General features: G+C 42.7%; 1 protein-coding gene across 1 annotated transcript; it reads left to right on the top strand.

The window, feature by feature from the left end:
- Positions 1 to 25,195, top strand: TBX22 (T-box transcription factor 22). Its single transcript, XM_070758311.1, has 8 exons — positions 1 to 227; positions 3,852 to 3,999; positions 7,216 to 7,317; positions 9,625 to 9,799; positions 13,954 to 14,118; positions 14,226 to 14,290; positions 16,347 to 16,432; positions 23,226 to 25,195. Exons 1-8 carry the CDS (start codon positions 77 to 79, stop codon positions 23,837 to 23,839), a joined length of 1,506 nt encoding a protein of 501 aa, XP_070614412.1. The 5' UTR covers positions 1 to 76; the 3' UTR covers positions 23,840 to 25,195.
- The last annotated feature ends 1,003 nt before the right edge of the window (positions 25,196 to 26,198 follow it).

Below are 26,198 nucleotides of genomic sequence, written 5' to 3'. Positions count from 1 at the left end.
AACTGGGATTTCCCCTTTGATTGACACGTCCTTCCTCTGCGCGCGCCTTTCTTTGGGCGGTTGGCGCAAGGAGAACATGGCTTTGAGTTCCCGGGCGCACGCCTTTTCCGTGGAGGTTTTGATGGGCAGTGCCAACTCTACCAAGCGCAAAGTGAAAGAACTGGACGAAGAGGTCTCCTCCGAGACCAGGACGGAAAAGGCGGCTTTCAGGAGAAGCCAAGCGCCCGGTAAGCCCGTTTTCTCTCCCCCCGCCCCCCCCCGGCTCTTTTCCCACTTTTGAATCCACTTTTGAGCAGGGGGTCTCCAACCTTGGCAACTTTAAGACTTGTGGATTATAGGTTTGTACACTGCTCAAAAAAAAAAATAAAGGGAACACTTAAACAACACAACATAACTCCAAGTAAATCAAACATCTGTGAAATCAAACAGTCCACTTAGGAAGCAACACTGATTGACACTCAATTTCACCTGCTGTTGTTGTGCACATTCAACTTTTTACAGAACTAAGTATTCAATGAGAATATTTCATTCATTCAGGTCTAGGATGTGTTCATTGAGTGTTCCATTTTTTTGAGCAGTATTATTTCAATGTATTTAATATTTATAATTAATAAAAGTTATTTTAAAAAAATAGATTTTTAATCCCATGGAACAAGGCCACCAGGAGAGGAAGTGAAGCATTTGTCTAGAATTGGGGTATCCAACTTTGGGCAACTTTAAGATTTGTGGACTTCAATTCCCAGAATCCCTCAGACAGCAAAACATGAAATGGAGAGAACTGCAGGGGGGAGGGGGGAAGCTAAAGTGGTCCCTTTTTATAGATGTGACAAGGATGCACTGAGCACTGGTTGCTTTTATGGGCCCTCAAATTGGCTAGCCCCTGTTTTAAAGGGTTTAGTTATCCCTGCAGGAACCATTGTCTTTTCAAAAGAGGAAGGGAGGGAGGGAGGGAGGGAAGGAGGAAGAAGAAAGGAACTAAGGAAGGAAGGGAGAGAGGGAGGGAGTAAGGAAGGAAGGAAGGAAAAATTGAAAGGGGGAGAGGACAGAAGGGAAAGGAAGGAAAGAAGGAAAGAAAAATTGAAAGGAGGGAGAGAGAGAAGAAGAGAAGGGAAAGGAGGGAGGGAAGAAGGAAGGAAGGAAAAATTGAAAGGAATGGGAGGGAAGGGGAGGGAAGGGAAGGAGGGTGGAAGGAAGGAAGGAAGGAAGGAAGGAAAGAAAGAAAGAAAGAGTTGAAGTCCACAAATCTTAAAGTTGCCAAGGTTGGAGACCCCTGACTTAGAGGGATCAGCAGCAATGAAGGATCGGGATCCTTAAATCCACAGGAGCCTCCCCCCACCTAGAGAGGGCACAAGCTTCAGCTCTCCCCTCCCTCCCTGAGATCTCTCATTTGTTTCCCAGAGTTTGCAAAAGCAAAGTTATAGGATTGGGTTTTCCCAGCTCAGCTGAACTATCCCTGGGCAATAACATAGGATCAGGGATTGGCCCATCAGAGTGCAGTTCCCAAAATACGCTAACTGAGATTGGCAGTGGGGCTGCTTAGAAGGCTGAAGAGGTTAAAGTCACACGAATCCATCCTTTGGACATGGTGATTTCCTCTCCCCAAACACAAGGCCAACTTTATTTATGAATTTAATTTGATTTCGATTCCTTCCTGACTCCAAGTGGCTTGCAAATAAGAAAGGCAAAGCATTACATCAGGGGGGGAAATTTGTTGGGCAACCTAAAAATATTTGCACTAAGCCAGAATGTGAGATTCCTGACTTTGGAAAAAGGCAGAAATTGTGGCTTATTTATTAAACTCTGGTTAAGCAAGTCCTGGCTTGTTGAACACAGCCAATCTTTTCTCAAGAAAGAGAGGGGAGATTAACAGATTCTGTGTGACCCCCTTTATTGATTGGAAATTAATGCTAATTTCTCAGAATTAAAAGAAACAAAATAAAGCATGTTTGTTTGATCCATTAAAGAAGAGATACTGGTGTGTGTGAGAGAAGAATATGGATTGAGATAAGCTTCAACTATGAGATTGAGGAGTCCAAAGGCTATAGGAGAATCACCTCTTCTGTGGAACAGAAAATAGCAATACTTACAAAATTTATTGATTTAGTAATATGGTCACTAGCTGATCTAGGGGACCTTTAGTTTTCAATAACAAATGTCAATTTCAGGTTTAGTAATATGGCCACTAGCTGATGTAGGGGGCCTTTAGTTTTCAATAACAAATGTCAATTTCAGATTTCAAAAAGCGAGTCAATTGCTGAACAATTCTGCAATTTCAGTTATTCTATATTACTTTTCATTTGGGACAGAATAGGGAAGCTGAAAATATAATATGTAAGGAAACTATTTCCTTCAGGTGCCATAGGAGAATTATTGACATTCCCGTCTATACTTCTAATATGGGTTCCATGGGGACAACCTAAAATGAGCAGAAGACTATCTTTGAAAGAGCTTTCTTGCTAGGCCCTAGAGCAGGGGTCCCCAAACTTGGCAATTTTAAGACTTGTGGACTTTAACTCCCAGAATTCTCCAGCCAGCATAGCTGGAAGTTGAAGTCCACAAGTCTTAAAGTTGCCAAGTTTGAAGACCTCTGCCCTAGAGTAACTCAAGAAAGACTGACATTACCATCTTTCCCTGCCCGGATGAAAGTTACCCTGAACTCCTAAGCTGGGTTCACATAACCTTCTCGACCCACTTAAAGAAATAATGGCTGCATTGGCTCAACCAAAATTATTATTATTATTATTATTATTATTATTATTATTATTATTATTATTATTATTTATTGGATTAGTATGCTGCCCCTCTCCGCAGACTCGGGGCGGCATACAAATCCAATATAGTCCAAAATAGTTGGACTTCATAATTCCCCTTGGTTAGCTTTCTGTAGGACTGGATAATTTGTCATTCAAGGAAGCTCTCGCTCAGCAGCAGGTCCTGTAAAGACAGCCACTAACCGGGGACATCGAAGAACATTTAACACATAATTATAGCAGCTGGATTGTTTATGCCCAACAGTTGAAAAGCAAAAATATACCCAGGGAAGAAGATCTAATAGAAAAAAATAACAAGATGTGCAGAAATGGATAGACTAAGTGTGGAAATAAGAAATAAAGAGGAATCAGAGTATTACAAAAGTTGGAATGGTTTTTATTGTTGGGTGAAGAAAAGGAAGGTATCAAGAGATATAGTCAAAATAATAACAACAACAGCAACAACAAAACAACAAAAATAAACAACAACAACAACAACAAAGCAACAATAAATAATAACAAAATAATAATAATAATAATAATAATAATAATAATAATAATAATAATAATAATAATAATAATAGAAATGTGATTCAATAAAAAAAGGATTGGTTAGAAGGGTTAAATTTCAATTTGTATGTGTGTGTGTGTGCATGTGATTTTTTTGGTGGCTTTTTTGTAGGTTTTTTTTCCTTGTCAAGTCACCCTGGTATATTGAAGGAGCATCACAGCTTCCTTTTTGCCTCTTGGCCCCAAGGCAGATAAGCTTTTTATAGCTGACAACTATAATCTATAAGTGTAACCCATTTTGCTGATAGTCTCCCTTCCTTTTCATTATCAGCAAGATATGTTATACATACATACATACATACATACATACATACATACATATTATGTGTAATGATAGTTGTAGAACTAGGGATTGAGCACAAAGAATTGTAAAACAGGCATATCACATGCTGTCCAATGTTTTTAAACTTTTTATGTTTGCTTGTGTGTATATATTTAAATAAAGATATTTTCTTTTCTTTTTTTAAAAAAAGAAGAACATTTCCCCTTGCTTCTTGTCTTTTATTTCATCTCGGCACTCCCCTTTTCCAGAAAAGAAAACCAAAGGAGAAATCACCTTATCTCTTTGTGAGGAAGCCCGTGAAGAAACCGGGGAGATTCAAGTGGACTTACAAGGCTCAGAGCTGTGGAAGAGATTTCATGAAATTGGCACCGAAATGATCATCACCAAAGCTGGCAGGTAAGATCTAGGGCAAGGGTCAGCAACCCTCGGCTCTGGAGCCGCATGTGGCTCTTTCCTCCCTCTGCTGCGGCTCCCTGTCACTCAAAATGTGCATCACAACTGCCAATGTATGATACCCGCCGTTATGCGATTGATTGAGTTTTTCAACCCCCAATAGGTCAACCATGGATAAATCCAACAAAAGAAGTTTCAGGAGAAAACAGAACGTTTAATATATGCTAGCTCAGGAAATAGTCAGGCACGGGAAGAATTTTGTGGCTCCTGGTGTTTTCTTTTATGTGGGAAATGGGACCAAATGGCTCTTTGAGTGTTTAAGGTTGGGAACCGCTGATCGAGTGTTTTAGATAGTCAGGTTTGTACACCTATTTTATCTTCCCTCCTCTGTTGTGCACATCATGACTTTAAACAGTTGTCCCGTTCCTAGGAAGATATTTATTTCTGCTAAATTACGAAATGTTTGTGGTTGAGGATGAGAATATGATTTTATTCTGTATACGCACACTGTACGTCTTTGAACTAGTCCTTAGAAAAGGGCCTCAACATATTCTCCAAAGCACCTGAGAGCAGAACAAGAAGTAAACAATTAGTAAGTGGAAGGACTTGCTTCCAGAAGTTCACCACGTCTGGAGATTTTTAAGAAGAGGTTGAACAATGATTTGTCTGAAATGGTATAAGATCTCCTGCTTGAGCAGAGGGTTGGACCAGAAGATCTCCAGGGTCTTTCCAATTCTGTTATTTCCTTCCTTCCTTCCTTCCTTCCTTCCTTCCTTCCTTCCTTCCTTTCCTCCCCTCCTTCCTTCCTTCCTTCCCTCCCCTCCTTCCTTCCTTCCCTCCCTCCCCTCCTTCCTCCCCTCTCTCCCCTCCTTCCTTCCTTCCTCCCCTCCCTCCCCTCCTTCCCTCCCTCCCCTCCTTCCTTCCTTCCTTCCCTCCCCTCCTTCCTTCCTTCCTTCCTTCCTGTTCTGGCCCAGTGTTGAAGCCCCAAATAATTACATTACACACACAAACTTACAATCATGGTTTGTTTTTAGAAATTCAATGCAGAGCCTCCGAATAGACCTTTTAGGAGTCCAAAACACAAAAAACATACTTTAATGTACAAATAGTTCAACGTGAATGAAGACAAGGAATAACACGGAAGTCAATACATAAAATAGTGTTTTACTCAGTAAACCATGGTCACTTCACTCATGGTTTCATGAGACGTTTGGACTGAGTTTGGGAAATTTGGGATAGCTCTTCCCAAATTGTTTTTCCTTTGGGAGATGTGAAGTTTGCCATCATTAGAAGTATGTTACCATAGTAATGATGAGAAGGTGCTATAAATCGCTTGTATAGAAACGGAACTAAACCATGTCCTCTGATATGATATCATTTTAAAGCAATGTCTCTTCAGTAAAGTGCCATGAATTCGGTGTCACTCTGAAATTGGGATTAAGCATTTTAAAGTTTGCTAGAATCATATCACAATGCCTTGTTTCGCTTTCTTGGCTCCATGATTTCTCTTTTCGACAGGCAAATGTTCTTTGCTGGCTTAAGCAAACTACTTAAGACAGTAATGGTAATGATCTTGATATGTCAGATGTAGTCATTTCAGCATTAAAATTCAGAAAAGAGTTGCACATCTTGCTACTTCTAGGATTCATCTGCCCTTTTCCTAAAGTGAGTTAAAAAGGCATCCTGGTTAACACAACAAAGCAACAGCTAACTCTCATTTTAAATGCCCAGAAAAACAAAAATATTAGCAAGGCTGAACCTAGAACAATCCTTGTTGTTAATGAAAGAAAACAAACCTAGAGACCAAAATGGCATTCTTGAATATGGGCTATGTTCTCTTATGGAAAACAAAATTAAATGTTATTACAGTTCTGTGAAACATTCTGAAGGAGCTGACTTTTATCTCTAGTTTGCTTTTCCTCTGCTGTTTATCTGCAAGTCTTATTCTAAAGGTCTTCTGTACTGTAAGGTCCTTAATGTTCTCTGAGCTTGATTGTTTGCTTGAAGGCATTTCATTACCCAAGCACTGGTGATGTTACTTAGCTGGGTAATAAATTGTTTGCAAGCAAAGAACCAAGCTCAGACAGCACCAAGAATGGTTCCCTCCTCCTCCTAAGTAACCTGGTGGTTGCATAATGAAAAATATGCAAGAAAACAAGCAAGCTCAGAGAACAGCAAAAATGACTCAATCCTTCTCTTCTTTCCTCCTCCTCCTCCTCCTCCTCTGATGTTACCTGGTTGTTGTGTAATGAAACATATATGATAAAACAACCAAGCTCAGACAACACCAAGAATCTTGTTGTTGCTGTTGCTGTTGTTGTTGTTCTTCTTCTTCTTCCTCCTTTTCTTCTTCTTCCCTTTCTTCCTTTTCTTCTTCTTCTTCTTCTTCTTCTTCTTCTTCTTCTTCTTCATCTTCTTCTTCTTCTTCCTTTTCTTCTTCTTCTTCTTCCTCTTCTCCTTCTGCTTCTCCTCCTCCTCCTCTCATCCTCATTCCCTCTTCCTCCTTCTCATCATCATCCTCATCATCATATCAACATCTCCTCCTCCTCCTCTTCTTCTTCTTTCTCTTCCCCTTCCTCCTCTTCTCCTTCTCCTTCCTCTTCCTCTTCCCCCCTCCTCCTCTAACGTTACCTAGTTGGTGTGTAATGAAACATATACGATAAAACAACCAAGCTCAGACAACAGCAAGAACCTTGCGGTAGTAGTAGTAGTTCTTTTCCTTTTTCCTTTTCTCCTTCTTCTCCTTCCTCCTCTTCCTCTCTTCCTCCTCCTCCTCCTCCTTTGATGTTACATGCTTGTTGTGTAATGAAACATATACAACATCTCCTTCACCTTCCCCTCCTCTTCCTCCGATATTATCCTGTTGTTGGGTAATGAAACACATGCAAGAAAACAACCAAGAAAAGAGACCACCACAAACCCTACAAATCAACGATAGTCTGCAAATATTCTCCTCTATCAATATTTTGTACTTTGCCACTAACAAAAATGCCTTCTTCTATAACTAAGCAATTTACTGTTTTTTTCCCTTTTTCTTTGTATTTTTCCCTATGAATGGGTAGTTCTGATTAATATTCTAGGTGTGCTATAAATGCTTTGGGGTTGGCAGGGGGGTGAGGGTCCAGCTCATGTGGCTAAAATGTCTGAATGTGGAAAGAGCCAGGAGGCATCCAAGTGAAAAGTTACAGCAAGGTGACAGAATTTTTTTTTTTCGTGCAGGAGAATGTTTCCTTCGGTCAGAATTAAAGTCAAAGGTTTGGATCCAGTGAAACAGTATTACATTGCTATAGACGTGGTCCCAGTGGACTCAAAAAGATACAGGTAAAAAAAGTTTTGATTTTATTCCCCACCCACCCCAAAGCACATAAACCTGTGGATTTTTTGAAACTTAGATTCTAAGCTCAAAGGTGGTTTCAAAAAAAATTAATAGAGATGATTAATTTTCAGTCTCCTTTGCAAAAACAGTAATACAATAAATACAATAAGTGATTCTGCATTGTTACATCATTGCTTCTTGTTCATGTTCTTGTTCTTCTTGTTCTTCTTGTTCTTGTTCTTCTTGTACTTCTTGTTCTTGTTCTTGTTCTTCTTCTTCTTCTTCTTCTTCTCCTTGTTCTCCTTGTTCTCCTTGTTCTCCTTGTTCTTGTTCTTCTTCTTCTTCTTCTTCTTCTTGTTCTCCTTGTTCTCCTTGTTCTTGTTCTTCTTGTTCTTCTTGTTCTTCTTGTTGTTCTTCTTCTTGTTCTTGTTCTTCTGCTTCTGCTTCTTCCTCTTCCTCTTCTTCTTGTTCTTCTTCTTGTTCTTCTTCTGCTGCTTCTGCTTCTTCCTCTTCCTCTTCTTCTTGTTCTTCTTGTTCTTCTTGTTCTTGTTCTTGTTCTTGTTCTTCTTCTTCTTCGTCTTCATCTTCATCTTCGTCTTCCTCTAGCCTGGCCCCTTCCCTATGTCCACATGCCCAAAGGAACAAGGGAGGGAAGAGAGGGAAAGGCCTCAGTCTACTGTAGATGTCCACCCAACACTGAGACTTCTGTCTTCTCCCTGAATTTGAGATTGAGATACACCAGTGGTTCTCAACCTTCCTAATGCTGTGACCCCTTAATACAGTTGCTCGTGTTGTGCTGACCTCCAACCATAAGTCTACTGCCAATTCTGCCAACGGAGCTTTAAGCTGATTGGCAGGAAGGTCAGAGGGACACCCCCACTGTAAATGCCCAATTGGTCAGATAGAAACATAGAAGTCGGATGGCAGGAAAAAACCTCATGGTCCATCTAGTCTGCCCTTATACTATTTTCTGTATTTTATCTTAGGATGGATATATGTTTATCCCAGGCATGTTTAAATTCAGTTACTGTGGATTTATCTACCACGTCTGCTGGAAGTTTGTTCCAAGGATCTACTACTCTTTCAGTCAAATAATATTTTCTCATGTTGCTTTTGATCTTTCCCCCAACTAACTTCAGATTGTGTCCCCTTGTTCACTTTCCTATTAAAAACACTGTAAAAATATGTCCCAGAATAGAAGCTTTAGTTCTTAAAACTTCTAAAAAGTTCTTAAAAATATGCGCCAGAATAGAAGCTTTAGTTCTTAACACCAGGGAAATTTTGTCTTAGGTGACCCCTGTGAAATGGTCATTCGATGACTCAAAGGGGTCCTGACCCCCAAGTTGAGAACCACTGAGATAGAGCCATGAACTTAACCGAGCTAAGAGTGAAAAGAAGAGAAATGGCAATAAACCTGCAAAACACGCAGCACGCAGCAGAGTTTTTGCAAGCAACGCTTGGATCCAGTGTGCCCTCTAATTTTTGGGGGTGGGTGGGCGGAAAAGTATAGTGTCTGAGCGGCAGTCCCTTCGGGACTGGGCGGCACAGAAATAATAAATAAATAAACAAATAAAAAACGCACCCTGTTTTGCCTCAGAGAATTTCAAAATAAAATACTGTACTGTGTGTCTATAACAGTGAGCTCATAATAGGGCAACTCTATCAATATCAAAATGCTACTTAAATAGTTGAGCTAGTTTCAAACTAGATTTTGATTTTCTTTCTCTCTTCCTTACTCCCATTCTTTTTCTTTCTCTTTTCTTTCCTCTCTTTTTTCTATCTGTTTCTCTCTCTTCCTCTCTTCCTCTCTCTCTCCTTCCCTCTCGGCTTCTGGGCAGGTTTGGAAAACTCTGAGTTGATGATGATTTTTAAGTGAGCGATTGCTCACTGCTCAGCTTAGAGGGAACTATGCTTGGATCATTCCAATACTGAGACTAATAAGGAACACAGAAAGCAGGAATGAAAGATCTGTTGATTAAGTGGACTGCCAATGATTAGCCTGACTTCAAAGGTGTAAATGATACTGATTGCTGTTACACAGTGGAGAGTAGACTCTGGTGAATTCATTTCCCAAGCTAATTGGCGATCCTTGGCTCAAGATCTAATATTTTAATTTCCCATATGTGAAACTGTAACGTAACTGATGTCATTTTTGGCTTAGTCTATCCCACGAATCCCTTTGTTTGTGGCTTTTAAGCTGTAATTCATGGCTTAATACCGATTGGGTAAAATCAGCCATTTGTGTCTTACTCAACAAAAACGGCAGTGCCAACTGGTTGGGTTTGTCGTAAAAGTCTTATTCCGTTTGGCAGATACGTCTATCACAGCTCACAGTGGATGGTGGCGGGAAACACAGACCATTCGTGCATCACACCTCGGCTTTACATCCACCCGGATTCCCCCTGCTCGGGAGAGACGTGGATGAGGCAGATCATCAGCTTCGATCGGGTGAAGCTCACCAACAATGAGATGGACGACAAAGGGCATGTAGGTGTGGATTGGAGGTTGCTGCTTTACAGGAAGGGAGGACGAGGGAAGAAAGTAGGGCTGGCTCTAGCGTTGGCCACAGCAAGAGGGCTGCCTTGAGAGACTTAGGAGAAGAGGGAAGGGAAGCGAGGGAGGAAGAAAGGAAGGGGAGGGGAGGAGAGGAAGGGAAGAGGGGAGGGGAGGAAAAGAAGAGAAAAAAAGGAAGGGGGAGGGAGGATTGGAGGAAGGAAGGAAGGAATGAAAGAAGGGAGGAAGGAAGATGGGTGGGTGGGTGAGAAGAAAGGAAAGGAAAAGAAAGGAATAGAAAAGAGGGAGGGAGAGAGGGAGGATTGGAGGAAGGAAGGAGGGAAGGAATGAAAGGAAAAAGAAAGGAGGGTGGGTGGGTGAGAAGAAAGGAAAGGATAAGAATGGAAACAAAAAGAGGGAGGGAGAGAGGGAGGATTGGAGGAAGGAAGGAAGGAATGAAAGAAGGAAGGAAGATGGGTGGGTGGGTGAGAAGAAAGGAAAGGATAAGAACGGAAAAGAAAAGAGGGAGGGAGAGAGAGAGAGAGGGAGGGTTGGAGGAAGGAAGGAATGAATGAAAGGAGAAAGAAAGGAGGGAGGGTGGGTAGGAAAGGAAAGGAAAGGATGAAAGGAAAAGGAAGCAAGGGAAAAGAAAAGGGTAGGGAAGGGAAGTAAAAAGAAATGAAGGGAAAGGAAGGAAAGGAAAATATAGGAAAGGAAATGAAAATAGTGCATGAAAATTTGAGCCACAATCTCTGGTTTTAATCCTAGACTAGATCTCATTAGTGCCAAACACAAGGAGAAATGGCTTATTCATCATACAAATTTCACATTATTCAAGTGATTTCACCAGTGGCTGTGGGTTTTGCCTCCCAAGGACAATTCCATCTGTCCATCCATAACCCTGGGGGAGGGGGGAATTATTGACCCCCTCAGAGAGGGTCCGCATCTTGGGCGTCCTCCTCGATCCACAGCTCACATTGGAGAAACATCTTTCAGCTGTGGCGAGGGGGGCGTTTGCTCAGGTTCGCCTGGTGCACCAGTTGCGGCCCTATCTGGACCGGGACTCACTGCTCACAGTCACTCATGCCCTCATCACCTCAAGGCTCGACTACTGTAACGCTCTCTACATGGGGCTACCTTTGAAAAGTGTTCGGAAACTTCAGATCGTGCAGAATGCGGCTGCGAGAGCAATCATGGGCTTTCCCAAATATGCCCATGTTACACCAACACTCCACAGTCTGCATTGGTTGCCGATCAGTTTCCGGTCACAATTCAAAGTGTTGGTTATGACTTATAAAGCCCTTCATGGCACTGGACCAGAATATCTCTGGGTCCGCCTTCTGCCGCACGGATCCCAGCGACCAGTTAGGTCCCATAGAGTCGGTCTTCTTCGGGTCCCATCGACTAATCAATGTCGTCTGACAGGACCCAGGAGAAAAGCCTTCTCTGTGGTGGCCCCGACCCTCTGGAACCAGCTCTCCCCGGAGATCAGAATTGCCCCCACCCTCCTTGCCTTTCGTAAGCTCCTCAAAACCCACCTCTGATACACTTTCCCCCTAGGCCTATACAATTTATGCATGGTATGTTTGTGTGTATGTTTGGTTTTAATAAGGGTTTTTAAATTATTTTAAACATTAGATTTGTTACATGCTGTTTATTACTGTTGTTAGCTGCCCCAAGTCTACGGAGAGGGGCGGCATACAAATCTAATAAATAAATAATAAATAAATAAATTCTGGGGCCAGCCAGAGGTGATATTTGTTGCATTTCTGAACTATTCAAATTTTCTGCCACCGGTTATCCAACCTACTCAAAATTTCTGCAACGGTTGTCCAGAACCTGCTGGGTTTCACCCCTGGATTGGACTCATATTAAATTACAGAATAACAGAGTTGGAAGGGACCTTGGAGATCTTCTAGCCCAGCCCTCTGTTCAAGCAGGAGATCCAGTAGCGGGCTGCTAGCGGTACAGATAAGGGTGTTGGACCGGTAGTGAAAATTGAGCTGTGGCAGGTGAGATCTTGCTTCTGTGCATGCGTAGAAAGCAAATTCTCGCAAGGGGACAAGTGTGCTGCAAGATTTCAGCGATTCACCAATTTGCCAGCGAAATCGCCAAAATCTCACGTGTGTGTGTGCTTCCCCTCGGGAGATTTTGCTTCCTGTGTATGCACAGAAGCAAGATCTTATTTATTTATTTATTTATTTATTTATTTATTTATTTATTTATTTATTTATTTACTTACTTACTTACTTACTTACTTACTTACTTACTTACTTACTTACTTATTTACTTACTTACTTACTTACTTATTTACTTACATACTTATTTATTTATTTATTTACTTATTTACTTATTTATTTATTTATTTATTCAATTTTTATGCCGCCCTTCTCCTTAGACTCAGGGTGGCTTACAACATGTTAGCAATAGCACTTGTTAACATAGCCAGCCTATTGCCCCCACAATCTGGGTCCTCATTTTACCCACCTCGGAAGGATGGAAGGCTGAGTCAGCCTTGAGCCGGTGGTAAGATTTGAACCGCTGACCTTCAGATCTACAGTCAGCTTCAGTGGCCTGCAGTACAGCACTCTACCTGTTGCGCCACCCCAGCTCCTTCCTGGGGAATGTACATGCACACCTGCCAATCATCCAAAGCTGCACTCACAGTGTACCGATAGCAGCAGGAGCAGCAACTCCGATCTGAGGAGGTCCTGTTGTTTAATCTCTTCTTAAAAACCTCCAGTGCTGGAGCGCCCAAAATGTCTGGAGGCAAATTGTTCCACTGGTTATGGCAGGGGTAGGCAAAGCTGGCTCTTCTCTGACATGTGCACTTCAACTCCCAGAATTCCTGAGCTAGCATGATTGGCTCAGGAATTCTGGGAGTTGAAGTCCACAAGTCATAGAAGAGCCACCATTGCCAACCCCTGGGTTATGGCAATTGTTCTCACTGTCAGGAAGTTTCTCGTTAGTTCTACATTTCTTCTCTCCTTGATTAGTTTCCATCCATTACCTCTTGTCTTGCCTTCTGAGGCTGACTCCCTCTTCTTTGTGGCAACCCCTGAGATATTGGAACACTGCTATCATGTCACCCCTAGTCCATTTATTCCCTAGACCAGTGATGATGAACTTTAGTGCAGGGTACATGGTTGTTAGGGTTTGCCATTGTAAACTACCTATTTTGGTCTTTTGTACTATCACTTTAAATATTTTGGGCTGGTTCGCCATAAGAGGGCGCCAGTACTCCTTCCCTCAATGATGCTTTATCGCTCATTCACTTTTGCTTTGCCTTGAGAGGGGAGTGTACTTGCTTAGTGCTTGTCTTTGCTTAGTGCTTGTTATGGATTGTTTCTATTTTGTACATATGTAAATAGTACTTATTAAGCAAAACTAAGTCTGTGTCTTTTTCTTTGGCTTTACCACACATCTACATTCTGTTAAAATTCTCTGCTCAGTGTATGTCAAAGGTATCATAGCCTAGCTATACCGAGATATACCAACATGAACCTATGGCACAGGTGCCACAAGTGGCACGCGGAGCCATATCTGCTGGCACGTAAGCCGTTGCGGTAGCTCAGCTCCAATGTGCATGTGTGTGCCAGCCAGTTGATTTTGGCTCACACAGAGGCTCTGGGAGGGCGTTTTTGGCTTCCAGAGAGCCTCTGGAGGGATGGGGGTTTTTTTTTACCCTCCCTGGCTCCAGGGAAGCCTTTGGAGCCTGTGGGGGGTGAAACATGAGCCTACTGAACCCACCAGAAGTTGGAAAACAGGACGTTTCCGGCCTCCAAAGGGCCTCCGGAAGGTGGGGGAAGGCTGTTTTCGCCCTGACCAGGCATTGAATTATGGGTGTGGGCACTCGTGCATGTGCGATAGCGTGCTCCTATCCTCTTTTGGCACCCAAGGGAAAAAAAGTTTGCCATCACTGCCCTAGACTAAACATATCCAATTCCTGCAACCATTCTTGGTATGTTTTAGCCTCCAGGCCTCAAATAATATTTGTTGTTCTTAAGGGAAATCTAATGAGGATTATTCCTAAGTGACCAAGCTCAAGGTAGAACTTTTTTTTAAAAAAAGTCTCCAAGTTTAAGAATGATAACGTTCACTTTTTCTGATTGTTTCTCCTTTTCTCTCTCTTTTTCTGTGGACGACAGATAATTTTGCAATCGATGCACAAATACAAGCCCAGAGTCCACATTGTCATCCAGGATTCCCGCTTTGATCTTTCCCAGACCCCATCTCTGCCTGCAGCTGGTGTTCAGACCTTCTCTTTTAAAGAAACCGAATTTACGACGGTCACTGCCTATCAAAACCAGCAGGTAAATGAACCTGTCAGAGACACAAGCAGGTTTTTGTGAGCAGGATTGGTGAGAAGTTTGATATTCACTGTTCTTCCTTTGTTGTTTTGCCTGAAAAACATCCCTAGATAACCAAACTGAAGATTGACCGGAATCCCTTTGCTAAAGGATTTAGAGACCCTGGAAGAAATAGGTAAATTATAACTTCTATATGAAGGTAGAACTTTCCATGCAGAGAGCCGGTGCCGCCACAGAGAAGGCCTTCCGTGGCAGCTCCACCAGTCGACATTGCTTAGCCGACGGGGCCCGCAGAAGGCCAACCCTGTAGGCTCTTATTGGTCCCTTATTGGTCACACATCCTCATATTTCGCTGCAGCCAGTAAGGGCCCACAGAGTCGGCCTTCTCCAGGTCCCATCCGCCAAACAATGTCAGTTGGTGGGACCTCAGGGAAGAGCCTTCTCTGTGTGGCTCTGACCCTTTGGAACCAACAGCCTCCAAAGATCAGTACTGTCTCCACCCTACCGGTCTTCTGGAAAGCTTTTAAGACCTGGCTTTTCCGGCAAGCATGGAATTAGGCTGATTGCATGTATGTTGTTTATGTTATTACTGTTATTACTGACTTTTATCATTAGATTTTAACTGTTTTTATTGTTGTTGTATTTATTCCCATTGTTAGCCACTCAGAGTCCGTTTGGAGTGAGTGGAATATAAATACAATGAATGAATGAATGAATGAATGAATGAATGAATGAATGAATGAATGAATGAATGAATCTATTTTTAAAAAAATATTTTTTATTAAGTATAAATATTAAATGAAAATAAATTGCGAGAACTGATGGGATGATGGGATAGGGCTAGAAGTTACATGGCTAGTAGAATTCGAAACCAAGCTATAAAGAATAAATTGGAATTACTTTATTATATGTAAAGAGATCGACCGATCAATCTTGATTTAAAATGTTATATATACAGCATACCCTCATTTTGATGGTGGGGTTTGAATGTTGTCTGGTGATGGGCGCACAGATAATTGAGTACTGCATTATATATAGTGTGCATGTTTTCATTATTATAAAAATTAATAAAATTTATTATCTTTTTAAAGTATAAATATTAAAAAACATTAAAAACATTGAAATGCAAACATACTATAGACAATACAAAACAACACATTACAAATACCACGCCACAACCTTTATAACATTTATACAGTAAATAGTCATGATGTTAAGTTTTCATTTATACACTGCTCAAAAAAATTAAGGGAACACGCAAAGAACACGTAACAGATCTGAATGAATGAAATATTCTCATTGAATGCTTTGTTCTGTACAAAGTTGAATGTGCTGACAACAAAATGAAATTGATTGTCCATCAGTGTTGCTTCCTAAGTGGGCAGTTTGATTGATTGATTTAATTTAGTCCAATACACAATACATATTGAAGAGAATAGACATGAAGTATTATATATAAAGAGAAGATATAAAAATAGAGGAGAAGATATATGAAGGAAGAAAAGATATATGATATATGAGATAAGGAGAGACAATTGGACAGGGGACGAAAGGCACACTAGTGCAGTTATGTATGCCCCTTACTGACCTTTTAGGAATCTGGAGAGGTCAATCGTGGATAGTCTAAGGGAGAAATGTTGGGGTTTAGGGGTTGACACTACTGAGTCCGGTAATGAGTTCCACGCTTCGACAACTCGATTGCTAAAGTCATATTTTTTTACAGTCAAGCTTGGAGCGATTAATATTAAGTTTGAATTTGTTGCATGCTCTTGTGTTGTTGCGGTTGAAGCTGAAGTAGTCATTGACAGGCAGGACGTTGCAGCATATGATTTTGTGGGCAATACGTAGATCGTATTTTAGGTGTCGTAGTTCTAAGCTTTCTAGACCTAGGATTGCCCTGCTTTCGTAGGGTATTCTGTTTCGAGTGGAGGAGTGAAGGGCTCTTCTGGTGAAGTATCTTTGGACATTTTCTAGGGTGTTGATGTCCGAGATGTGGGATGGGTTCCAGACAGATGAACTGTATTCAAGGATGGGTCTGGCAAAAGTTTTGTAGGCGCTGGTGAGTAGTGTGAGATTGCTGGAGCAGAAGCTGCGTAGGTGTGTTTCACAGAAGTTTGATTTACTTGGAGTTATATTGTGTTGTTTAAGTGTTCTCTTTATTTTTTTTTGAGCAGTATATATTAATAAATATTCCTATCTTTATATCTAATTTTAATTCTATCATGTTGCAGAGGAGTTTTGGATGGACTTCTGGAATCCTATCCATGGAGACCTTCTCTAACCTTAGATTTTAAGCATTTTGGGCCAGAACGTCAAAGTGAGTATTGAAAGTTCGGTGATTTTTTCTTTCTTTTTCTCCTACATTTCTACATGCATCTTTAAAACGTTAAACCAAAACTATTTTAGTTTAAAGAACTTCTTTTTTAAAACGTGTGGGGAGTTTGGCTGCAAAGTCGGTAGTGAAAATTAGTTTCTTTTTCATCATCGGGGCACGAAGGGAGCAAGTAAAAACTCTGGGACCCTGAAGCAGTTTCCTCCTTTGTGGATCATTCATCTTGGCTTTATTCTGAGCTGAACTGATTAATCAAAGGGGGATATTTGTTCCCCGTTTAAGGCTTGTGCTTTTTAATTGATGAATGTAATTGCTGAAAGCGAGCAGTCTGGATAAATATCAAGGCTTCTATTCTGAGCGAGGCAATTGTGTGTAGAATGTTAATTTTACTTTAAACTATCTCCAACACCATCCCCGCTCGCTCCTCTTCTCTTCTCTTCCCCTCCCTTCCCTCCCCTACCATCTTCACTTCACTTGACTTCTCTCCCTCTCCCCCTTCTCCTTCCCTCCCCTCCCCTTCATGTCACAACTTCTCTCTTCTCCTCTCCCTCCCCTCCCTTCCCTCCTCTCTCCTAACTCTAACCATTTCACGTCACAACTTCTCTCTTCTCCCCTCCCTCCCCTCCCCTCCCCTCCCTCCTTCACTTGACTTGATTCCCCTCCCCTCTCCTCCCCCTACCCTTCACTTCACTTGACTTCCCTCCCTCTTCCTCCCGCTTCCATCCGCTCCCTTTTCCCTTCACTTCCTTTTCCTCAGCCCACCCCTAACCCCTTCAATTCACAATTTCTCTCTCCTCCCTTCCCTTCTCTTCCCTTTCCTCCCTCCTTCCCCTTCCCTAACTCTTCGGAGAGGGGCGGCATATAAATCCAATAAATAAATAAACTCTACTCCCGTCACTTCACAACTTCCCTTTTCTCTCTTCCCTTCCCTCCCTTCCCTCCTTCGCTTGACTTGACTTCCCTCTCCTCCCTCCCTCCTCTTCCCTACCCCTAACCCTTTCATGTCACAACTTCTCTCCCTCCCCTCCCCTCCCCTCCCTCCTTGACTTGACTTCCCTCCCCTCCCCTCCCCTCCCTCCCCTTTATTTCATGTGACTTCCCTCTCCTCCCTCCCACCTCTTCCCTACCCCTAACCCTTCCACGTCACAACTTCTCTTTTCTCTCTTCCCTTCCCTCCCTTCCCTCCCCTCCCTCCCTCTTTCACTTGACTTGACTTCTCTCCCCTCCCTCCCTCCCCTTCCCTACCCGTAAACCTTTCACATCACAACTTCTCTCCCTTCCCTTCCTTGCCCTCCCTTCCCTCCCCTCCCTCCTTCACATGACTTGACTCCCCTCCCTCCCCTTCATTTCATGTGACTTCCCTCTCCTCCCTTCCTCCCACCCCTTCCCTACCCCTAACCCCTTCCCTTCTATCCAATCCACTCCTACTTCACTTCACTGGACTTCCCTCCCTTTTCCTCCCCTGTTTCCGCCCACTTCCCTTCCCCTTCCCTTTCCTCAGCCTAACCCTAACCCTAACCCATTCATTTCACATGTTTCTCCCCTCCTTTCCCTCAACTCTCTCTTCACTTCCTTTGACTTCCCTCCCCTCCCCTCTCTTCCCCTCCCCTAACCTCTTATTTATTTATTTGTTTGTTTGTAACATTTGTTTGTAACGTTTGTTTGTAACAGTTTGTACTTCGGGCCAGATTACTTGCGGGACCGCCTTCTGCCGTATGAGTCCCAGCAACCGATTAAGTACCACAGAGTCGGCCTTCTCCAGGTCCTGTCAGCCAGACAAGGTCACTCAGCGGGGCCTAGGGGAAGAGCCTTCTCTGTGGGGGCCCCAACCCTCTGGAATCAGCTCCCCCCCCCCTGGAGATTCGCACTGCCCCCACCCTCCTCGCCTTCCGTAAGAGTCTTAAGACTCACCTATATCACCAGGCTTGGGGCAATTAGATCTCAGCCCCCTGGCCAACAAAATGAGATACAGTAGTCCCTCGCTATACCGCGCTTCACCTACTGCGGCTTCACTTCATCGCGGGTTTCTGAGGAAGCCGATCAGCAGATTTAAACAGCCCGCAGAACTCGATCGGCAGGTTTTTCAAAAGAAAAATAATATCTAAAATTGTAAATACTGTATTTAAATACTGTATCTAAAATAAATACTGTGTGGGAAGGGTTTATAAACACTTAAAACAATGAAAACTTACCAAACAATTACAATATAAATACTTAAATAAGTACAGTACTGTACTATCAGTCGATAAATTCCCCATCGCGGATTTCACCTATCGCGGCCAGGTCTGGAACGTAACACCAGCGATAAGTGAGGGACTACTGTATGTGTTGTATGATTGAACAGGTATGATTGTTTTTTTAAACATTGGATTTTTAGATTGTAATTTAAAATGTAATTAGATTTGCCGTTGTAATGTATTGTTATATTATATGCGGTGAGCCACCCTGAGTCCTCGGAGAAGGGCGGCATACTAATCTAATAAATAAATAATAAATAATAAATTTATATGCTGCCCAATTCCAAATGGACTCTGGGTGGCTAACAATAATAGAATACAGTGATCCCTCGAGTATCGCGAGGGTTACGTTCCAAGACCCCTCGCGATACTCGATTTTTCGCAATATAGTGGTGCGGAAGTAAAAACACCATCTGCGCATGCGCGCCCTTTTTTCCATGGCCGCACATGCGCAGATGGTGTTTTTACTTCCGCACCTGGGAAGACCCAGGGAAGGTTCCTTCCGCCGCCCAGCAGCTGATCTGCTCGGCAGCGCCGCAGCAGCGAGGAGCCGAAGATTGGGGTTTCCCCGCCGCCCACGCAAAGGGGAAACCCCGATCTTCGGCTCCTCGCTGCTGCCGCGCCCGCCGCTTGTCCGCCCGCCGCTTGTCCCGCCCGCCGCTTGTCCGCCCGCCGCTTGTCCGCCCGCCGCTTGTCCACCGCCTGCCTGCCCGCCCGCCCCGCCGCTCGGTGCACGAGAGAGGGAAAGTGAGAAAAAGAGGGAGAGCAAGAGGGGGAGAGATAGAGAAAGAGAGAGAAGGAAAGAAAGAAAGAGATGAGAAAGGAAGGAAGAGAGTGAGAGAGGGGAAGAAAGAGAGAGAGAGAAGAGTGGAGTATTTTTTAATTAATATTTTCTGAAAAATCGCGATATAGCATTTCGCGAAGATCGAGACCGCAAAACTCGAGGGATCGCTGTAATATAAAACACAGCTACAGTATAAACAAGAGTAAAAACACTATATGGACGTGGGGTGAAGGATGCCTGTCAAAGAGTAGATGGCATGAGCTTCAGCCAGGAAACAAGGCAAGAAAGAGCAGCCATATGGTTCCAAATTTGCCAGAAGACCAGCCCTTGGGTCAATCTGGCTCCCCATTCCCATCTAGATGAAGAATGATTTCCATTTGGACCACAGACCCTGGATGGTTTTTGGAATAATGCATCTGAATGGACAAGTGTTTCTTCTACTACGTAGCTGGGTTCTATATTGATGGACCAGATGTTCAGCAGATGTCCTCTTCTGCCAGAAGTAGGCAAAGATTTGTATGTGTGGCACTGCTGATGCCAACATTGTGAGTCAAGCATGGTGTTTCTTCCAAATGCGCTTGGGCTGTTGAGACCAGATGTGTACAACTTCATTTGCTTTCAAGAACTATATTCTCTATGGGACAAATTCAGACACAAGAAGACGCGGTCCAGATTCGTTTGCAGATTAATAATGCCTGTATCTTTCTACAAAGGAAGCAGAGTTAGACTTTTATAATGAAGGGAGGGGGGAGAGAAAGGAAGGAAGGAAAGGAAAGTAAAAGAAAGGGAAAAAGAAAAGAAAAGGAAGATGAGTGAGGGGGAAGGGAAAGAAGGAAGGGAAAGGAAAAGAAAAGAAAATGTAGGAAGGGAAGGAAAGGAAAGAAAGGAATGGAAAGGAAAGGAAAGTAGGAAGGGAAAGAAAATAAAATAAAAGAAAGGAAAGAGGAAAGGAAAAGAAAGAGAAAGTGAAGAAAAGAAAGGAAGATGAGTGAGGGGGAAGGGAAAGAAGGAAGGGAGGGGAAAGAGGAAAAAAAGGAAAGGAAAGGAAAGAAAAGTAAGGAAAGAGAAAAGAAAATGTAGGAAGGGAAGGGAAAGAAAGGAAAGGAATATGTAGGAAAGGGAAGGAAAAGAAAAGAAAATGTAGGAAGGGAAGGGAAAGAAAGGAAAGGAATATGTAGGAAAGGAAAGGGAAAGAAAAGAAAAGAAAAGAAAATGTAGGAAGGGAAGGGAAGGAAAAGAAGGAAAGGAAAGAAAGGAAAGAGGAAATGAAAGTAGGAAGGGAAGGGAAAGAAAAGAGGAAAAGAAAAGAAAGGAAAGAGGAAAGGAAAAGAAAGGAAAGAGGAAAGGAAAAGAAAGAGAAAGCGAAGAAAAGAAAGGAAGATGAGTGACGAGGAAGGGAAAGAAAGAAGGGAAGGGAAAGAGGAAAAGAAAAGGAAAAGGAAAGGTCCACAAAGACCTGTAAAATCTTGAAAATAAGCCAGTTTTATTTTGGCACTTAAGCCTCAACACAGCTCTCTTTCCTTTTCCGTTTCTCCCTCCTACTTCCTTCTTATTTCCACAACAATATTGTGGGTCCAGCCAAAGCTCTCTCTGAAGTTGTTATCCCACACATCTGGTCAATTGAGAAACCCCAAAACATATGTGACACAAAAGGTACTACAAGCCTCTGTTTGTTTTAGGACAATCCACAACCGAGCAGCCTGTTTAAACAACCACCCTCAAAAATAATACATAGGTAGGATTTGAGTTTGCTGTTTCACACAGTAATAGAAAAATATAATTGAACGTTGCCAGCAAACAATTTAACAAACTCTAAGCAAAGGAAAAATTGGAAATCAGTGTAAATCTATTCAGTGTCTGTAATATTTACTTATTTTTTTAAAAAATACAGTGGTACCTCTACCTAAGAACGCCTCTACTTACGAACTTTTCTAGATAAGAACCGGGTGTTCGAGATTTTTTTGCCTCTTCTCAAGAACCATTTTCCACTTACAAACCCAAGACTCCGAAACTGTAACCAGAAAAGGCAGGGAGAAGCCACCGTGGGGCCTCTCTAGGAATCTCCTGGAAGGAAACAGGGCCGGAATAGGCGGGGAGACGCCTCCATGGGGCCTCTCTGGGAATCTCCTGGGAGGAAACCTCTACCCTCCCTGTGGTTTCCCCAATCGCATGCCTTATTTGCTTTTACATTGATTTCTACGGGAAAAATTGCTTCTTCTTCCAAACTTTTCTATCTTGTCACGGAACGAATTAAGTTCGTAAGTAGATGTACCACTGTATATTATTATTTTTGGCAGTGGAAAAGCACAGGGAAAACATCTTACTTAAAATTGTTATCAGGTTGTTTTAATCCAACCAACATGATCATGAAACCCCCCCCCCAAAAAAAAAGCTATATTCAAAATATGGTATCTCATATTCTACCTATCATTTATTTATCTACCCATCATCTATCTATCTGTCTGTCTGTCTGTCTATTTGTCTATGATCTATCTATCTATCTATCTATCTATCTATCTATCTATCTATCTATCTATCGATCTATCTATCGATCTATCTATCATCTCTCTCTCTCTCTCTCTCTCTCTCTCTCTCTATCTATCTATCTATCTATCTATCTATCTATCTATCTATCTATCTATCTATGATTGAAGAAATGTATGTATTATTTATTATTTATTAATTGGATTTATATGCCGCTGCTCTCCAAGGATTCTGGGCGGCTTACAACATATCAAGAAATACAATGTACAGTACAAACAGGGGTGGGCTCTAGCCGGAATGCTAAATTGGGCTCGCTGCTGCAGTTCGTGAGTGTTTGCGGGGCCAGTGCAATTTTGCTACTGCACCTGTGGAGATAGAAAAATCGAGCACAGAGCTGCAGGTACGCCCGTGTTTCGGCATGTGCAGAAGCAAAAAAAACCCTCACTGAAACACGGGCGCTCCTGCAGCTCCATACCCGATTTTTCTATCTCCACAGGTGCAGAAGCAAAATTGCACTGGCCCGCAAACGCTCATTAGCTGTTCCCGCAAGCCCAATTTAGTGTTCCTGAGTACAAATATCTAACATCCAATCAATTTATCTAACTAAATTAAAAAACCCTAATAGTATACTGTCCAAAAAAATAAAGGGAACACTCAAATAACACATCCTAGATCTGAGTGAATGAAATATTCTCATTGAATATTTCATTTGCACAACTATTCCATTTGCACAACAGCAGGTGAAATTGACTGTCAATCCGCGTTGCTTCCTACGTGGATAGTTTGATATCAGAGTTAGATTCTGTTTTTTAAGTGTTCCCTTTATTTTTTTTGAGCAGTGTATTTAGAAATCACATTCCCATTCAGCAGCAGACCTACCTACACTCGGCGTCTAGGGAGCTAGAGTCTAATGGCCCCAAGCATGGCAACACCAATGAGTCTTTAGTCTCTTATGGAAGGTGAGGAGGATGGGGGGTAGTACGAATCTCTTGGGGGAGCTGATTCCAGAAGGCCGAGGCCCCCAGAGAGAAGGCTCTTCCCCTAGGTCCTGCCAAGCGACATTGTCTTGTTTACGGGACCTGGAGAAGACCAACTCTGTGAGACCTAACCGGTCCTCGGACTCATGCGGCATCTAAAGTTGTGGCCAAGCGGCATCTCAAGTTCTCTCCCGTAAATGTTTCCAACTTGAGTATTATAAAGTTATAAGTGGAGAAAAAAATCCTGTTGGGTTTGCCATCATTTCATATTGTCATTTTAACTCTTTTTATCCTAGGTGAAAGTTCTGGTTCATCTCCCGCGACACCTTCTGGGGGAATCCCATCACCGCTCGGCTCTCTCTTTCCTCCTGCGGGGTCTCCTTCTACTTTTCACCTTTCTGCAACCAACCTTGGCGTGCCCTGCCCGGATTCCTACCTGCACCATCTTGGTCTACCCATCTGCTACAAGATTTGCCCGAGCAATCTGTTAAGACAGCCGTCCCTAATGTTCCCAAGCCACCATAAGTTGGGAAGTGCCGCCAGTCCTCATTTTTTCCCCCACTTCATGGTGGAGGTACCCACTTTGTCTTCTCTGAGCCTTGGCAACGTCAGGAGCGGCAAAGCAGAAGACCTAGATGGAGCAGTGTCCCAAGGGCCCAGTTCTGCAGCCCAGATGTTGTATGGCTTGCATGCATCTGGAAACATTTTCCCGTCAGCGCCCGTTGCCCGAGAAACATTAAACTGTGCCTTGCACCCTCCTTATGGGTTCTACGGCTATAACTTCTCAGTGCCTTCTAGGCTAATGAATTCACTGAGCCACTTCAAAGTGAGTGACAGCATGCCATCTCTGCTCCAGGACAGCAGGTGTAATCATTCCCCCTGGATATCCACAGTGAACCACTGCCTCTAAACAAAAAAGACTTTTAGCCTCTCGAACGTCAGGCCACCAACCATATCTGGACCACATCCTTCACCAAACACTAACGGACTGCGATGTCTGGAATGTTGCAAAAAAAAACACAAGGAGATGGACCAAAGGGCTTCCTGGAATGTTATTTCTGTTCATAGACAGGGAAAACTCTGGGCCAGTGTTCCCCAACCTTGGCAACTTGAAGATATCTGGACTTCAACTCCCAGAATTCCCCAGCCAGCATTTGCTGGCTGGGGAATTCTGGAAGTCCAAATGTCTTCAAGTTGCCAAGGTTGGGAAACACTGCTCTGGGCCCATCAGAGCAGGCGGGTAATAAGTTGGGAAATATAGAAGATGAACTTTGATGGAGGTTTGCAGCAGGGGGTGGTGGTTTTCCACTTACCTTTCACTACCGGTGCGCATTGCGATGTTTTGCGTGCATGCTCTTGCTATGCTTGTGTACGCATATCCCACTGCGTGATTCTACTTCTGCACATGAGCAGAAGGAAATTTCAAGCTGAAACACAGCCATCCAAACCACGAAAAAGCACTAATTCTACTTTCGTGCGTGCGCAGAAGGATATTTCGAGCCGAAAATTACCAAAAAAAGATGGCGACCCTTGTGGACAAGGAAAGACGGCACCAGAGCCGTCACGCCTAAATTGCATCATCAACAGGTGCCTGCACCAAACTGCACCAGTAGGAACCTGCCTCTGGTTTGCAAGTTCCTTTGCCAGGATGATGGAGGGGGCGGGATATGAAACATACTTAAGGTCGGCAACAGGTAAATAATATTCAGAAGTGACTCAGACAGACATCTCCTTAATTCGCCAAACTTAAAAAATTGCAGGACGAAGTGCAACACAATGAGGCTCGCAAGACTCGTGTCAGCTCTGCTACACAGACCAGGACAGGAAATTATTTTCACAAGAGAGGGGGAAAAGAAACCTTAACAAACTCTAAGCAAGCTATCTCGCCAACTTTCCTCAAAACATCTGATAAGCAGATACAAAGCACTACGAACCAATTAGTGTCGGGGATGTTCTTATACGTGTAGGATAGCGGAGGTCTTAAAAGCTAATTTATTGGGTTGCCTGGCTGAAAAAGTACAGCTTTGTTCTTGGAATATTTGCACTTTGCAGCAGAATTTAAATGTCACATCACGATCGAAATGTATTGTGATCCAAATATTCGTGAGATTATTATTATTATTATTATTTTTTGTATCTTTCATCCGAGAATTGTTTTGAGAATATCACTTAATCCTCAAGTTGGTTTCTTGGCTCTTTTAAAGAGCTTATGCTATTCATTCTTTTTCTTCAATGGTTTCCTGAGTAAAAGCACTTCATTATCTCATCCCCTTCCATAGTAACTACTTATTGTCAACTTCAAAGTACAGTGGTACCTCTACTGATGAATTTAATTGATTCCGTGACCAGGTTCTTAAGCAGAAAAGTTTGTAAGAAGAAGCAATTTTTCCCATAGGAGTCAATGTAAAAGCAAATAATGCGTGCCATTGGGGAAACCACAGGGAGAGTGGAGGCCCTGTTTCCTCCCAGGAGATTCCTAGAGAGGCCCCACGGAGGCTTCTCTCTGCCTTTTCCAGCTCTGTTTCCTCCCAGGAGATTCCTAGAGAGCCCCACGGAGGCTTCTCCCTGCCTTTTCCGGTTACAGTTTCGGAGGCTCGCGTTTGTAAGTGGAAAATGATTCTTGAGAAGAGGAAAAATAATCTTGAACACCTTGTTCTTATCTAGAAAAGTTCGTTAGTAGAGGCATTTGTAGGTAGAGGTACTACTGTATTCAGTAGCATAGAATTATTGTTATTGATATTATTATTTACTGCAAGGAGTCATCTCCTGCCTATGGTTAGGAGCCAGGGGTGGGTTCCAATTAACCTTGCTGGAGGTTCACTTCCTCCCATGCCACATAGGCATGCATGCGCTATGCTGAAAAATCTGAATTTTTTTTTAAAAAAACTCCCAACATCCTGAAAACCAGGTGGTAATGCATGTGCTGTGCTGGAAATTCAGTTTCTGTGTATGCACAGAAAAAAATAAAACTTAGGATTTAAAAAAAATGAAATAATATTTTTTTAAAAAATATTAAAGAGATGGCGGTGCCCATGGACTGGCACCGAAAAATCTGATTCTGTGAAATTATCATGATGTCACCAGCTGTTTGTTACCAGTTCGGGCGAACCGATCAGAACCCACCTCTAGTTAGGACTATTTCTGGATGTTCTTCCCTTGTGTGTATATGATCCATGACCATCTTCTACATAAATTAAATTGTGCATTCCGGGGGGGGGGGAAATCTAGGTCAGAAAAGTTTTCTGATGCACACACAGTCAACAATAGTC

This window comes from Erythrolamprus reginae, chromosome 8 (genome assembly GCF_031021105.1).
Source record: "Erythrolamprus reginae isolate rEryReg1 chromosome 8, rEryReg1.hap1, whole genome shotgun sequence".
Taxonomy (NCBI): Eukaryota; Metazoa; Chordata; class Lepidosauria; order Squamata; family Dipsadidae; genus Erythrolamprus; species Erythrolamprus reginae.
The sequence above is the reverse complement of the archived record's forward strand: the minus strand, read 5'-3'. Positions and strand labels throughout refer to the sequence as shown.